The sequence below is a fragment of the Spea bombifrons genome, chromosome 2 (genome assembly GCF_027358695.1).
Source record: "Spea bombifrons isolate aSpeBom1 chromosome 2, aSpeBom1.2.pri, whole genome shotgun sequence".
NCBI lineage: Eukaryota > Metazoa > Chordata > Amphibia > Anura > Pelobatidae > Spea > Spea bombifrons.
The window spans coordinates 28,133,081-28,148,770 of record NC_071088.1 but is presented as its reverse complement, the minus strand read 5'-3'; the positions used below and the strand labels follow the sequence as shown (position 1 = coordinate 28,148,770).

Genomic DNA, 15,690 nt, shown 5'->3' with positions numbered 1-15,690 from the left:
GGGAGAGAGGATTTCTGTGTCTTAGCATGAATGCTTTAGAGGGCAAGCAAGAGCTGGAGCCCAGGAAACTGCATATCTCAATGAATTCGTCTTAGCTAGGGTACTCAGAATGACACCCTTGTTTGTTTGTTTTTCACCACTGTTTCTCCGGCTGCCACAAGCCAAACGCTTGGAATGCTGGAATAGTGCCTCTCTCTTAAATACTTCAAACCATGCAGATGTTCTTGTCTTGTGAGGATCTGACAGGAGATATTCTTCTTCAGGAACTTCCTTTTTCTGAAGAAACCAGAAACCTCTTTTCCTATTTATTGGGTCAGTACAACTTGGAAGGACCCATAAGTTGGTATTTTCCTCATCAAAAGGGAAGAGCTTTCTTTCTCTCCTGGATGTGCTCAATATCCCCCCTGGATACTTCTACTCTTCCTTGATAATGTTTGCCAGAACCTTGACTTCGTGGAATAACCATAATTGGCATACTCACACTATGTCTCTGGTTTGGGCCCCCGACAATTTTAGGTCCTTTAGAGGGCTTTACCAAGTTTTTTTTTTATTTGACTTTGTGACCTATTGATAACGTTATTGATCCAAATCTATGCGCTAGGCTGAAATACCAAGACATTTTAGACAATGCTAGTTCCAACTTTGTGGGCAGTTTGGGGGGAGGCCCTTTTCTATTCCATGGTTGAATGAGTTTGGTGTGGAAGAACTTGACCGGTCCACACAGATCCTGACCTTAACCCCATCAAACATCTTTCAAATTAACTGGAATCGAGATTGCAAGCCAGGGCTTCCTGTCCAACATCAGCACCTGACCTCACAAATGCTCTACTGGATGAATAAGCAAAAATTCCCACAGAAACACTCCAAACTCCTGTGGAAAGCCTTCCCAGAAGAGTGGAAGCTGTTATAGCTATAAGGAGGACCAAATACATATTAACCCCTTAATGACAAAGCCCGTTCATGTACGGGCTCAAAATGCATTGTTTTCAATGGGTTTAGGGACCGCCCATTGTCCTTAAGGGGTTAACGTCTATGTAGAATGCAATGTCATGAAATTCCCTGTTGGTGTAATGGTCAGGTGTCCCAATACTTTTGCCCATATAGCATATATGGAAAAAGAGGAATCATGGCTTTACAAACATATAGTAAAAAATGTGAAACAAAAATAAATCTGGGCCTTAGGTCATGAAACCCTTCGGGCCTGAAGGGGTTATAAATGCCTTAGTTACATTAACCCTTAATGACAAAGCCCATACATGTACAGGCTCAAAATGCATTGTTTTCAATGGGTGTAGGGACCGCCCATTGTCCTTAACCCCTTCAATGCCCTATGGACATACCGGGACGCCCAAAAAAAAACGCCTCTTAACCCCTTAAGGACCGGGCTCATTTTTTCTTTTTGTACCCTGTGGGACAGAGGCTGTTTTAACACTTTTGCGGTGCGTGTGTTCAGCTGTAATTTTCTCCTCACTCATTTAGTGTACCCAGACGTTATATTTTGTTTTTTTTCAGGACAAGGTGGGCTTTCTTCATATGTTGTGATATTATTTACTATAAAAAAATAAAACATGGTAAAAATTTGAAAGGATAGTTGTTTGCAGGTAGCATCTTCTGTATGCATGTCTGTTATGGTAAATGCATTTTTTTTTTACATAAAGCTTTGTATAGACTAACATGAAGGCAGAATTTGCAGCCGTTTCAGGAATACGTGGGACCTGTACCTACAACATTTTACACACCAAGTTGTCTGTAGCATTATTGTAGTGTTCTGAGCTCAAGGATGCGATGGAAGAGAGTGCCTAAAAATCATGGGTAGGCAAGTGTTAGGGTTAAAAGCTCCAGGTGTGTTTTTTTTTGTTTTTAGAAAGAAAAGAAAAAAATGCCTGCAATCTTAATTGCTTAAGTTTTCTTCTATGCTGTAAGTGCCCCAGCTGAACAATGACTTAATTTATATTCAGCTACATCCGATTAAAAAAAATATGGAATATGACTTAGGTTCCAAAAGATGTTTCCTCTATCAAATTGCTTACCATTAAAAAGAAAAAGTGGTTCAAAGGCAGGATTCGCATACAACTCAGTTTAAAACCTAACATAAGTATTGTAACAAATATTACATTCACATAGTAATGAAACTGACAGTTATGCCAGTCTACCAACATATTAACATTAAGGCAGTATGTGGCTTGACCAAGTCTTAAGGGGCATATGATATTATATTATAAGGCAGAGGAATTGAAAATAGGGAAGAAAGGGATATGTATGCATCCTGAAGGAACGTAAAATGTCAAAAGCTTCCATAATATATAGACTCACGCACATAAAGGCACTCGGCAGCTCACATGCATGTATGTGATCCTAACAAGGGGTTTGACTGGACATTAGGAGTGCTAGTAAGGTGCAAGCAATACATTTTTAGCACAATGTAACTGTTTAGGACATTCTACTTACATTAAACACAAAACCCAACTTTGTTTTAGGTTGTTTTATTCATTTTTTAGGGGAAAAAGACAAGCACAAATTATGCTCTTTGAGGATGCTTTCCAATCAATTATCAGGGTATCTCCCCATTAATTTTACTATTTTGGTTTTAGAACACATGCCTTAAAGTTTCACCAATATCAATCTGTACACAATCTCAATTCACATATTATACAAAATGATACTGTTAATGAACTCTTACATGGAAAAAAAAAGGTTTTCAATAACCTTTATCTTCTAAAGGTTTATTCTTGTCCGTTAAAATTAAAGTGTAATCCTTTTGCTAGATGTGTCTTTATATTTATAATTGATACGGCATTTACTTAAATCTTAATGCACGCCTCCTGACCAGATACATAAAATGCCAATTTGCATAAACCTATTTAGGAACACTGAGCAACCCAGACATTTATTATATTTCCCCAATACTAGGTGGCATTAATACACCCAACAGCTATAATTTAAGGATACAACTACTCAGGCACAGATGGCCCAGTTCTGGAGCATTAACACATCAGAGCCCACAGTACAATGTGTTAGGATATGACTTTGAGCCTGCCTGCAAAACCCCAATTTTATTGCAAATTACAAAGATACTCGTGAGTATAATTCCGAGAGATGCACGGTCCTCCAATCTAAGATATTTGTCGCTAAACCCTTCCAGACCACGATACAGAGAACCTGATTTAAATGAGGTACAATAAGCGTTTTATGCAAATTGGCACAGAAGTACTCAGCAGACTAGTTAATGTGTGTTTAACCGGATAATTTAAAGAAGCCCAAATATTTCCCGTCAGTTTTGCCATCCCAACCTATGCGAAGGTATAAGTCGTAATTAGCCATTAATTGCATTAGTGAGGCGGTTTTGTTTTAAGTTTATAAATGATACAGGACAAAATGTTTCACATACGGACTCTTGACAGACTTGGTTGTGCTGACTTTTTAAAAACTGTTAAGCATTAACCTTTCTTTGGAGTTTGCCTCCAAAAATAGCTTGTACTGTAATCTTGCAGAGTACCTTGCACAAGAACCCCCTAAAGTGACATGCTAAAGCACTTTCTGTATCTTAAGACTATATACCCCTTGAAAGAAAAAAAAAATGTACAGTTAGGCAATTTGACAAAAATAAGATTCAGAATTTTAATCGAACAAAAAAAGGATATAGTTAAAGGAATAGTCATTAGGCTTTATCCAGTATTCTGTCTGTGATAACTGTACAGTGTATATTATTCGTTGTATTACTACGAAACATTGCTGAAGATTGCAGATGGAAGTCATGGAATAAAGATGCAAATGCCAGTTATTGAAACTTATATAAAAAAAAACAAGTCGTGGTAAAAACATGGGAAATCACCAACACTGTGGCCAAAAAAATGGATGACAGATCTAGAAGAGAAAGAATCCGCCATTTATTTTGGCCACAGTGTTGGTAATCGCACACTTACCATTTTCTGGATAATGACAAATCCAACTAAATCAATCATGATGATCAGACTTTAAAACAATGGTGTACAGTAGGTGGAAACTGGGATGCAGTAGGAGCAGTAATGCAGAAGGAAGCATGTTAACCACTTTGAAGGCAGAGCCCCACATGGAAGCTCTACAATGCCAAACATTTAAAATGTTCAGATGATCCTGAATATCCAGCATATTTGACTTCTACTGAAATATAAATAGGTTAAAACTAAATGTATTTATTTTTAATGGAGCGCAAGTGTATATGTTCTCAGTTGGAGGGCTTCACACGAAATCCAAAACAAAAGTAGAATCATTGCTTATCGGAATGGAATAAACATCTGTGCTCAGATCTGAGGAAAAGAGAAAAACAAATACATGTGAGGCAGCATGACAAAAATTATAGAAAGGAAACATGCTATATGTAATATTAAAGCAAGGTATATGCAAGTGAACAAGAGTAACAGGGATGTAGGAATTGAGCCACTCACTACATACAGGTCTGCATTTCAAAATGCACTTTCCTATCAATAACCATCTGTTTTAGCCATGGTGGGTTATTTCAGCTTGTATACTTTTAATCACCCAATGTTAAAAAACAGACATGCGACACATTGGGCGCCCCTCATTGGTCAGAAAGATAGAGCCCTATAATATATAACTAATTTGAAGTCAGTTTAGGCTGCAATCTAATGACAGAATGGTTCATTAACGTTTTATGTTTAATAAATATCAATACTGATATACAATTGCTTTATATACTGTGTGGTATAATTTAATCTGGTTTATTCTGAGAACTCAACCCAATACTATTGAGGATAACAGCAAACGAAGAGAGAAAAAAAACCCAAACTTACATCATCAATATCTTCATCATCATCTCCAATATCATCAAACTGGATTTCATCATCATCTCCAGGACCAAATGTGTCTGTTTCATTGATCTTAGCTGAAGGGGAAAAAAGAAAAAAAACAGGTTAAAAGTGGGCTGATTCACCAACTTGAACGCACACCAGACGTTACACCCGTTTAACTTACCGTGTTCAGGAAGCTCTCCATATGCCTTGAGACTCCTGGCTTCATCTGCATTGTATTTCAGTATAACATCTGCTTTGTTGTCCTAACAAAGGCATTTGAGAAAGGCAGACAAGTTTTTTTCCCCCAGAGATCACATTGCTGGCCAACACTAACAAATAGTTTTATTCTGGTTTAGACTACAAAATTGATAGCTTGAACAGGACAACAATTTTCACAACTCTCAAAGGACAGCAACGCTGCTGTTTTGGAGATTGGGAAATGGCACTAGCTGAAGAAGCACTGCTGGCTTTGAGACCACAGCTCAGTATGAATGCCTATACACCTTCCCTGATTGAACAGCCAATCATATAATCTGGTGTTCTCGTGCAGCGGGTGTCACTGCCTGAAGGACTGAAGACTGGAGACAGGGTTCTCTAGACACTGATAAGAACTCTGATCACAACCCCAATGGAGCCCTGTGACCAGTACAAAGCGAGACCAGAGGGATAAACAGATTCTAAATTTTATATAGTACTAAGTAACAGCAATATGGCCCTCTAAGATGTGTGTATTGGGTATTACCATAGTGAGGGGATGCTGCTGAACAGAGTTTTTTTTAAAGTTTAGACTTAGTTTAAAGTTAGTACCCATATTGTGTTATATGTATAAATATGGTTTCCAAAGAAGGCCCTACAAAGTTTCACTTACTTTACTGCGTGGGTACTTTAAACATGAATAAAGGAATCTTAGTCTAGCATACATCTGGCTTTTAGGATATAAAAACACTGAGGGGAAAAAAGGCTAGTAAGCAAACCTACTACTTTATGGTACATCCATAAAGATACACAAAATAACTAGAGTTACGTACTTGATAGTCTCGGAGGCCCACCAATATAATGTCTGAGGTGTTTATCCAGACCTGGAGAAAAGAAAAAGATCACCAGGAGCAGAATTAACATTTTATTCAATTAGAGCACTACTACAATAAGCTGTGACTCTGCATTAAAAATTTTCACTGCATTACCTATTGAATTGTTTTTACAGTATAAAGACCGACATTTGAAATACAACATTTTCATGACACACTAGATAAACTCCCCGACAGACATGTTAGCATTATGAATGCTAAAACAGACGATAATGTTATAGAATATATTTATGGCCTTCATTAAAGCGCATGTTCTAGCGACCAAATGGCTAGTTACCTTTTTTCTCAGCTTTCCTCTAATATGACATAACCTCTTGACACCATCAAAACACATGGCTTCCAGTCGGCCATTTCCCAACATTTTGATCACTTGTGCATACTCTGAGGAAGCAAAATAACAAAGTTTTAGAGGTGTAATAAAGGTTCTAGTGATGCTTTAGAGACAATATCTACATATCCTTACCTTGGCCATCTTCTTTAAACACCAGTTCTCTCTTTTCTGATTCATTTTCATTCTTACCACGCCTTCTGTTCTTACCTCCCTTACCTGAGAAGAAAAAGATTTGTACACAATATTAATACACTATGTATTCTACCCAATAAACAGACCGAGGAACACTTTAACTTCATGATTTTACTAAAGCTTCCGAAGGTCTAATACCAGTTTCTTGCTTCTTCCCACATAATGTTTAATCAATGCCAGATATTCCTTGACTGCCACCTTCTCCTGAAAAACCTTGCATTATGCAGCTCCACATCACCCTTTTGGTAAAGACAAATGGCAGTTACCCAGCATAAAGCACAATAATGTCCGAGTCAATGTGTTAAGCACACGGTTTCATAAATACACCTTAACATATATTAAGTACTCCAAGAAACTAAGCTTCAGATGTTCACGGAAAGGTCTCTAGCTGCTTTCCTGTGATATATATATTAGTTAAATCACTTGTGTTTTATACCCATCAAGGAGTAGATGCATTGTTGTAGAAGCTGGGAGCCAGAAGACCAGACATTGCCATGCATTCTATCGAAACATTGTTTTATGTGGGACAGTAGCATAACCCATTGCAGTTGCTACCACACACTGACCAATATAAGGTTTTAATGTTTATAAATTTTAACAAGAACGTCTAATGAACATGTCACTAAGGGGAGGCCTCCAGTAGGTATAGGCCAGCACCGAAATTAAACTTACTACTTACATGGCTTAGTCATCAGGGAGGTGGAGGGGCAAATGCTTTTTAGCCGAGTTCAGCAACTTGAATAAATGCAGCAGAAGTCATCACACTAACGTGATATTGACAAGAGTTACTGCAAAGCCACGCTGCCATGTAAGTGAATGCATGCTGGAGAACAATAATGTTGACAAGTTGTGGGTATGTACTGTATTTGTGATTGTGAACTTGGAATTGAATGCACAACATCTTATAGGAGGTGCACAATATTGTTTAAAATGCTAGCCATGAAAACATAAGACAATGGGATGATATACTGAGAATTTCCAGCAAGAGGTAGAAAAAAAAAAAAAAATCTAATTACCGTCAGAAACAATGAAACAGTCCGTCAACAGGGTATTCTACTGGTTGCTATGGTGTTAGGTTGTAAGTATTTTATTGTTTGTTTTATTTGGCACCATCATATGCCATGGCGCAGATTTTATAACATAAGCTGGTAGTAATGAAGGTGCATGCTTACAAACGGCCCAGGTGAACAAAAATTCTTAGGGCAGGTCTTAGTAGAGTTTAGGCATCACGAGGTTAATTTTGCCAGACGTCATACAAACAATTAAATTAGAACCTGTATGACATTTACAAACCCAGCTTCCATCAAGATATTTTCTGTTTCAGCACTTGGATCTAGAAACTGGGGACTGCATGATCAAATCGTAACATAATTCTGAAGAAAGTGTGGCTTAGTGTTCCGAAATGCAGTTTCACAATATCTTTTCTCCAAACAAATAAAAAAGTCCCACCTGACACACATATATATATATATATATAGACACACATATATATATATATATATATATACATACATATACACACACATACACACACACCCAAGTTCCACTAAAGACTTCAGCTGGTCTTGACCAAATTCCTAGTTAAGTTTAAGCGCACAATTGATTGCTGTTACACTCTGTGTGTGAAAGGCCTGGGGTGTCTGGATGATATGATACAAAAGGGGCAAATTAGATATCCGACGTTGGGATTGATAAAATTACAATAAGACCCCCTAATAGCGCCTGGTCCCCACCAATCCACACCTCATTGTGTAGAATGTGGAGGATGTACTGCGCCATGATGAACCCCAAGCAGGCTTTTATTCAGAGGCCAAGATGTTTTACATTCGTGGGCCTACAGCTGCATATCAAGGACCTGACAGGGCCGTCAGCCTGAGGCCTACTCGTAGGACTAGAGACGAATGCGGCAAAAACGAGGATAACACACGCGGATACCCCACTACACAACCTAGAGGCTTTGCCCCCCCCACGCGGCCTTTACCTTTCCGGCTTCGAAAACCCCACCGGCAGCTCACCTTTATTCTTCGGCATAGCGGAAAAAAGATTCTAAGCCAAACTAAACGTCGAAGACACGGCCCAGGACACTGGCGTGAACGGAGAAAGCGGTATGACCGGCGTAATAAACGGCGTTACAACAGGCGAAGCGTGAGTGCCAAAAGATGACCAGCTCGTTCTCCCGCGTGCGTAGGAAACCGGCGCGTGCAGCCGTAAGCAGGGCGTCTGGACGTAGGAAACCTAATGACGTAATCACCCCTGCGCCAGAGGGAGTCGAGCGTTCAGTTATCGGGCCGCAACCTATCCAATAAAAGGCACTTATATGCCTGGCGTCATTGCGTTCTTTTTTTTTCCTCAACCAACTTTATTCATGTATTTTACACGAGACATGCATCTTCCTTAAAAGAATCTGGCTTTGTAGTTTTAAATACGTAATGAACGGGATGGCCAAAAAAAAAACTAAAGCTGAAAAATGGCACCTTCGGGCACCTGTATTGTTGCAAAAACATCTACCTAGAAATAGGTAAAAAAATAGGTAAAAAAGAAAATGAATTAGGTGTAATAGTGTTTTAATATTAGTATATATATATATATATATATATATATATATATAGGTATAATCAATACTTATAATAATTATAATTATGTTGCTATATAAAAACAGATATGATATAAAGATAAATACAAATATAGGTCCCAGTAAAGATACGCTTAATCGAGTCACCTGCACTTAAGCAGGGATATCTTCCATAAGATACCAGTAGCAAAAGCATCAATTGGGAGTCTTATGTGTGATCACAGCCAGACTGTTACCCTCAGAATCTACCCCTTCACCCTGAGCCAAAAGCCCTGGGGATTCCCAAGTATGGCCGTGTAAAGCAGAAGATCTGGTTTTAGGTGTGCTTACGGTTCATTTAAAACATGTATGTAGAATATTGGTGGTTGTTATTTTGAGAGCTGTACAATGTTTAAAGCAAAGTGTTCACAACATACAGACACTTATCTAGTGGTTGTAAAGTAGCTGACCAGAGGCCTACTGGTCCTGCGTGGACATCAGAGCCAGTTTACCATTTTTCCTGGTACTCAATCTGGAGGCGCAGAGACTACATTAAGGAGGTTCCAGGAGGTTTCAGACAACTCAAGTATTACCTCTTCAGACATTTACTTATGAGCAGCAAGAGGTACTAGGCATGCCAAAGCAATACATGCCAATGTCAGGAGACATTGGAAGAAGTCCTACTCCCCATCAGGTCCTGGTCTTTTAAAGATTCTTTAGGCTTAAATTTCCCAATTTTTTTTTTATGTGAGCTCTCACATGTATAAAACCGCTTTAGTGCTGGTTATTTAAGGTACTCTGTCTCTTTGTATCAGAGGACACTCTGTACATTGTCATCTTAAGCCTGACAATAACCTTAAAGTCAACAAAACGTATAGAATATTACAGGTTTAGGTAACAACAAGCAAGGTTAGTGTGAACAGGATTACAATACCGAAGAACATAGCATACCTACGTTCTACAGGTGAGCATGTATGGTGGTAGGTGATAGGTTGTATTCATAAAGCCAGGAACTACCAGTTGTACTTGTTATGAAGGACCAACCCAAACATGATTCTTCTCTAAGAAGAGGTGAGCTTGTCCTGCATAATGCGCAGTTAATGGGGCAGATTTCTTGAAAGTCATGTCACTGACTGAAAGGGAAGATCCGGTCATCATATGCACTTTAATGAGCATAATTTTTGTGTGATTTCTCCCTAAGTAAGCCTCAGTAAGTTAATGTGTAATAATGGTAATAATTCTGGTCTTGAATTTATGTACAATTTTGTACAATTGATAATGTCCCCAATACACACCGCTGCTCTGAAAACACCTTCCAGGCAGAAAAATCAATCATTTCCACAATTGTTGTGAAAAATTATGAAGCTTTGCACTCCAGGACTGCAGAAGTTAACCACACTGATGTTTTGCCCTTCAGCATCAGTAGTTAATTATGCACATCATCATCTTTATTCGATTTGGTTAATTCTGGGGGGGCGACTCTTTATGTCCCACTGGGAGAAAGGCGCTATATCAGGGGCGTCCAAGTTTTTTCTGCAGTGGGCCACTTCATCAGAATTGTATACGTGCGCGGGCCGCACTCATTTTTCACTGTGAGAAAATATGGCCTTTAATAAAATATGCAGCTTAAAATAAATTAAATGACACAAAACCTTTACTTTTCCTCTCACTGATTTCTGGGCCTAGAAAGTTTTGTGACTACAAATGCAGGATTCTGTATAAGTAAAAAATAAAATAGTTCTATTTATTTTAGCGATGCACTAAAATGAAAATTCTGGACCAAAACCAAAAATTCAGGGTTCACTTAGCCGAAACTGAAAATGACCCCCCACACACTTTTAATAAAAGTAAGTTACAAACCAAAATTGTACAAAAAATTATATATTATGATTGTTAACAGCAATCTCAGGCATACCCAGATTCCAGCATGTACTGGTTGGCTGGGCATTGTACCGGTATTTTTGTCCAATTTTAGTGTGTAACCATGCTTTTATTAAAAGTAACACACCACAATTGGACAAAAAAAATCAACAATATGACTTGGCATGATAGGAGTGTGATTGCTAACAGCAAACACACTCTTTTTATACCCAGGCAACCAGTAAATGCTGGAACCTAGGCATGATGGGACTGTGATTGCTGTTAGCAGATTGCTGTTAGCTGCTAGCAATCACACTCCTATCATCCCAAGTCAGCCAGTACATGTTGGTACAGAGTGGCTGTAAGTGCAGACCCCATACTGCTGGCAGCTAGCCAGGTTTCAGCATGTACTGGCTGACTTGGCATGATAGGAGTGTGATTGCTAACAGCAAACACACTCTTTTTATACCCAGGCAACCATTAAATGCTGGAACCTAGGCATGATGGGACTGTGATTGCTGTTAGCAGATTGCTGTTAGCTGTTAGCAATCACACTCCTATCATCCCAAGTCAGCCAGTACATGCTGGTACAGGGTGGCTGTAAGTGCAGACCCCATACTGCTGGCAGCATCAATACACAAGGGGGCAGCTAGCCAGATTTCAGCATGTACTGGCTGACTTGGCATGATAGGAGTGGGATTGTTAACAGCAATCACAGTCCCATCATGCCTAGGTTCCAGCACTTACACATCCATGCTATCACACACACAAATCCATTCATTCACAGATTCATTCCCTCAATCAGGCATACTCATTCAAACACACTCCCCCACCCCCTTACCTGCATTACAGCTCTCTCAATGCCGATCACTGACTTCAGCAGGGGGCGCGGCCTCCCTCGTTCTCCCCACAGAGGAGGCAGGACTGGAGCAGAGCATAGACCCAGGGCCGGCCTTTGGGGTGTGCGACCTGTGCGACCGCACAGAGCGCCACACTCCAGGGGGCGCCGCCGCGGGGTCCGCCGCCGCCGCAGCGCGGTCCGACGCCCCTGCCGCCGCGGGGTCCGCTGCCGCCAGTATGGGGGCACCCGGCACCCCTCCAGAGACGGACAGTAATGTCCGCCGCTGGAGGAGCAGGCTCGCAAGGGAGCAGTATCGGAGGTCTTTAACAGACCTCCGATACCGCTCCCTTGTGATCCCCGCGGCAACAGCTGCTGTGCGCCGGGGTTTGCTGTCAGATCCCGGCGCACAGCACTGAAGCCGCGCCCACCGGTCTCCATGCCCTCTGACCCGGAAGAAGAGAAGACAGAAGAACTAAGAAGAAGAGCGAAGAGGAGGCAAAGAAACTGAAAGAGGAAAGGTAGGAAAGCATAGAGTGATAGTGAGAGTGGATTGGTGTATATGTGTGGATTGGTGTATATGTGTGGAGTGGATTGGTGTATATGTGTGGATTGGTGTATATGTGTGGATTGGTGTATGTGTGTGGATTGGTGTATGTGTGTGGAGTGGATTGGTGTATATGTGTGGATTGGTGTATGTGTGTGGATTGGTGTATGTGTGTGGATTGGTATATATGTGTGGATTGGTGTATGTGTGTGGATTGGTGTATGTGTGTGGATTGGTATATATGTGTGGATTGGTGTATGTGTGTGGATTGGTGTATGTGTGTGGATTGGTGTATGTGTGTGGATTGGTATATATGTGTGGATTGGTGTATACGTGTGGATTGGTGTATATATGTGTGGATTAGTAAGTGCGTGAGAGTGATGGGTGTTATGCTGTACCATTTCCAATGTATTTTTCATTATATAATTATGCTCTAAAGTACATCATAACTCCCATCACTCTATACTGTTCCATACAGTGGCAGAGCTGGGAGGCAGAGGCCTTGCACCCTCACCGCAGGACTTCTGAAAGGTAAGTGAACTTCAAAGAGGGAGAGGGTAGATAGTTAGGAGGGGGTAGATAGGGAGAATGGAGTGAGACGGGGTACATAGGGCAATCATACTCCTATCATGCCAAGTAGTCTACGAGTACATCCTGGAATCTGCGGGCATGATAAGAATGTGATTGCTGTTAATCATATAAATATTGTTATTTAATTGTTTTGTTATGTGTTATGGTGTGGGGGGGGGTCATATTCGGTTTCGGCCAGGTAAATGCTGCACTTTTGGTTTCAGTCCAGAATTCGTTTCGGTGCATCCCTACTACTAAGCCAGACAATGAAGTGGTAGGCCTACACCACATCAATGTTTGGCGTAGTATATAGTGATTGGGGTTTTGTTACAAGTTTTGATTCCTTTCTTTTTTTGGGATGGGGGGGCGCCAGACGAGTAGTCCGCACAGGGCGCCAGAACACCTAAGGCCGGCTCTGCATAGACCCTCCCACAAGTAAGCAGCAGGGCTCTTGCGATCCTGGCTGCCGGTCTCACGCGGGCCGCACCTCGAGGTCCCGTGGGCCGCATGTTGGACGCCCCTGTGCTATATAAATACTAGCCATGTACAAACAGAATGAACTGGCAGAGGTCATTGCTTAGCTTTGCTGCAAGTATTACCGTATTTGCTCGATTATAAGACGAGGTTTTTTTCAGAGCAAATGCTCTGAAAAATACCCCTCGTCTTATAATCGGGGTCGTCTTCTAATCAGACCTCAAATAGAGGTCTGATTAGGAGACTAAGATCCAGATCCCCCGCACCGCTGCAGGGGACCTGGATCCTCCTGTCGTCGCCCCCCCCCACACACACACACACTTACCGGTGCTTCCGGAGGTGAAGTTGGCAGCGGGGGTTTGTATGCGTCCGTCGCAAATACCTTCCCCGACTGTCAGAGATCAGAGTTCAAGAGTTCCTGATCTCTGACAGCCGGGGAAGGTATTTGCGACGGACGCATACAAACCCCCGCTGCCAACTCCACCTCCTTCCGGCTGCCGCGGAATGAGACGTCAACCCGCTGCCCCGGCAATACAGCAGGAAATTGGAAGCACCGGTAAGTAAGTAAGTGTGTGTGTGTGTGTGTGTGTGTGTGTGTGTGTGTGTGTGTGTGTGTGTGTGTAGGGCATTTCTGGAATGCCTTACACCCCTATATGCCACTCTGGCACTTAGGGGGTTAAAAGGCATATTATGGGGCAGAGTGGCATATAGGGAGGTATAAGGCATTTCAGGAGGCAGAGTGGCGTTAAGGGGGCATTTAATAGTGCACTCTGCCTCCTGAAATGCCTTATACCTCCCTATATGCCACTCTGCCCCATAATATGCCTTTTAACCCCCTAAATGCCAGAGTGGCATATAGGGGTATAAGGCATTTCTGGAGGCAGAGTGCTCTATATAATGCCTTTTAACTCCCTTAATGCCACTCTGCCTCCTGGAATGCCTTATACCTCCCTATATGCCACTCTGCCCCATAATATGCATTTTAACCCCCTAAATGCCAGAATGGGATATAGGGGTATAAGGCATTTCTGGAGGCAGAGTGGCACATAGGGGGTCAAAAGGCATACCATGGGGCACAGTGGCATATAGAGGGTTAAAAGGCATATCATGGGCCACAGTGCCATATTGGTGTGGCAAGCCTGGGGGCAGATGTGCGTAACTGGGGGACAGGTTGGAAAATACAAGAAATAAAAACAAAAAAAAAATATTTTTCTCAATCATAGCTTTTATTAAAAAAAATAGTTTACATGAATTAACATTTACTGCTAAAACTTTTTTCCTTTAGGGTCGTCTTATATTCAGGCTTTTTCTTTTTTTCCTAAGTTAATATTCAGATTTTGGGGGGTCGTCTTATAATCAGGGTCGTCTTATAATCGAGCAAATACGGTAGTTACAATGCATCCGCTACATTGTATCAAGTCTGCCACAGGGAAAGAGGGGAGAGAGTGTGTGTGTGTTACATTGCATTTGTCTGTGATGAGCCAGCTACACCGGCTTCTGCTTTTACAAGGGAGACCAGGCCATCAGCCTTCTTATTGCAAGAACAGACTTTCAATACATCCAGTCTACTCAGAGACCTCTTCGATCTTAATAAAAATGGCCTACCGGTTAAATACGAGCCTTTCGGAAACTTCATCTACAGAGTCCTGAGACATATATGTGTCATTGAAATTTGTTTTCTGCAGCAGACTGTGCACTGGACGCATTTTCTGTAATAATTTACTTATAGTCTCCAACTTAAAGGTTTATCGGGTAAGAAGTTTGTGTGATTTAGGGTGTGCATATTATAGTTTGCCTCTTACTTTGCATAGTCGTAGTTGTAATTTAGCGGCAGTTCATTAGTTTGACATGAGATGGCGCTATCAGCCTTCTTTAAGGAAATTGTACCTGAAATTAAAAAAATAATCAGGGAAAGTGAATATATGTGTATGCATGTTGCTTTTAAAAAATATTTAGACCCATTTCCAATTATCCCAGAATAAAAAGAAATCATATACATAAATATTCAATATTTCATAGAGCCACCTTTGGGTGCAATAAGAGCTTTATGTCTTTTAGGTGCAGGGGTTAGTGGCAGTATTTCAAAAACACATGTGCATACCACACGCACATTCATTCTAACAATCACTAACACCATACACTCACACATACATACTCACACTCTTCCCTGCTATACTTTTCCTCGCACAGCTAACCCTACGTTCACCCCTGACAATCTTAAATTCTATACTAACATTCACACATACTCCTGTGCACACTCTAACACCATAAAGTAACACACACCATACAAACACTCTCCAGCATCATACACACTTACTCTCTGCCATTATCACTGCAGCTCTTACAGCTCTCCTTCCCTCTTACCTCACATAGAGCCCTGTCTTCACTGCAGCTTGAACTGCTGCACTGCTTCTGCCCTACTATTGTGGCGTCACGTAATGAGAATTGC

General features: G+C 41.1%; 1 protein-coding gene across 1 annotated transcript; it reads right to left on the bottom strand.

The window, feature by feature from the left end:
- Positions 1-3,593: 3,593 nt before the first annotated feature.
- EIF1AX (eukaryotic translation initiation factor 1A X-linked) lies at positions 3,594-8,675 on the bottom strand. The gene is made up of 7 exons (XM_053457303.1): positions 8,417-8,675; positions 6,342-6,425; positions 6,156-6,259; positions 5,819-5,869; positions 4,972-5,053; positions 4,791-4,882; positions 3,594-4,286 (listed from the first exon to the last, which is right to left on the bottom strand). Exons 1-7 carry the CDS (start codon positions 8,430-8,432, stop codon positions 4,281-4,283), a joined length of 435 nt encoding a protein of 144 aa, XP_053313278.1. The 5' UTR covers positions 8,433-8,675; the 3' UTR covers positions 3,594-4,280.
- Positions 8,676-15,690: the final 7,015 nt, after the last annotated feature.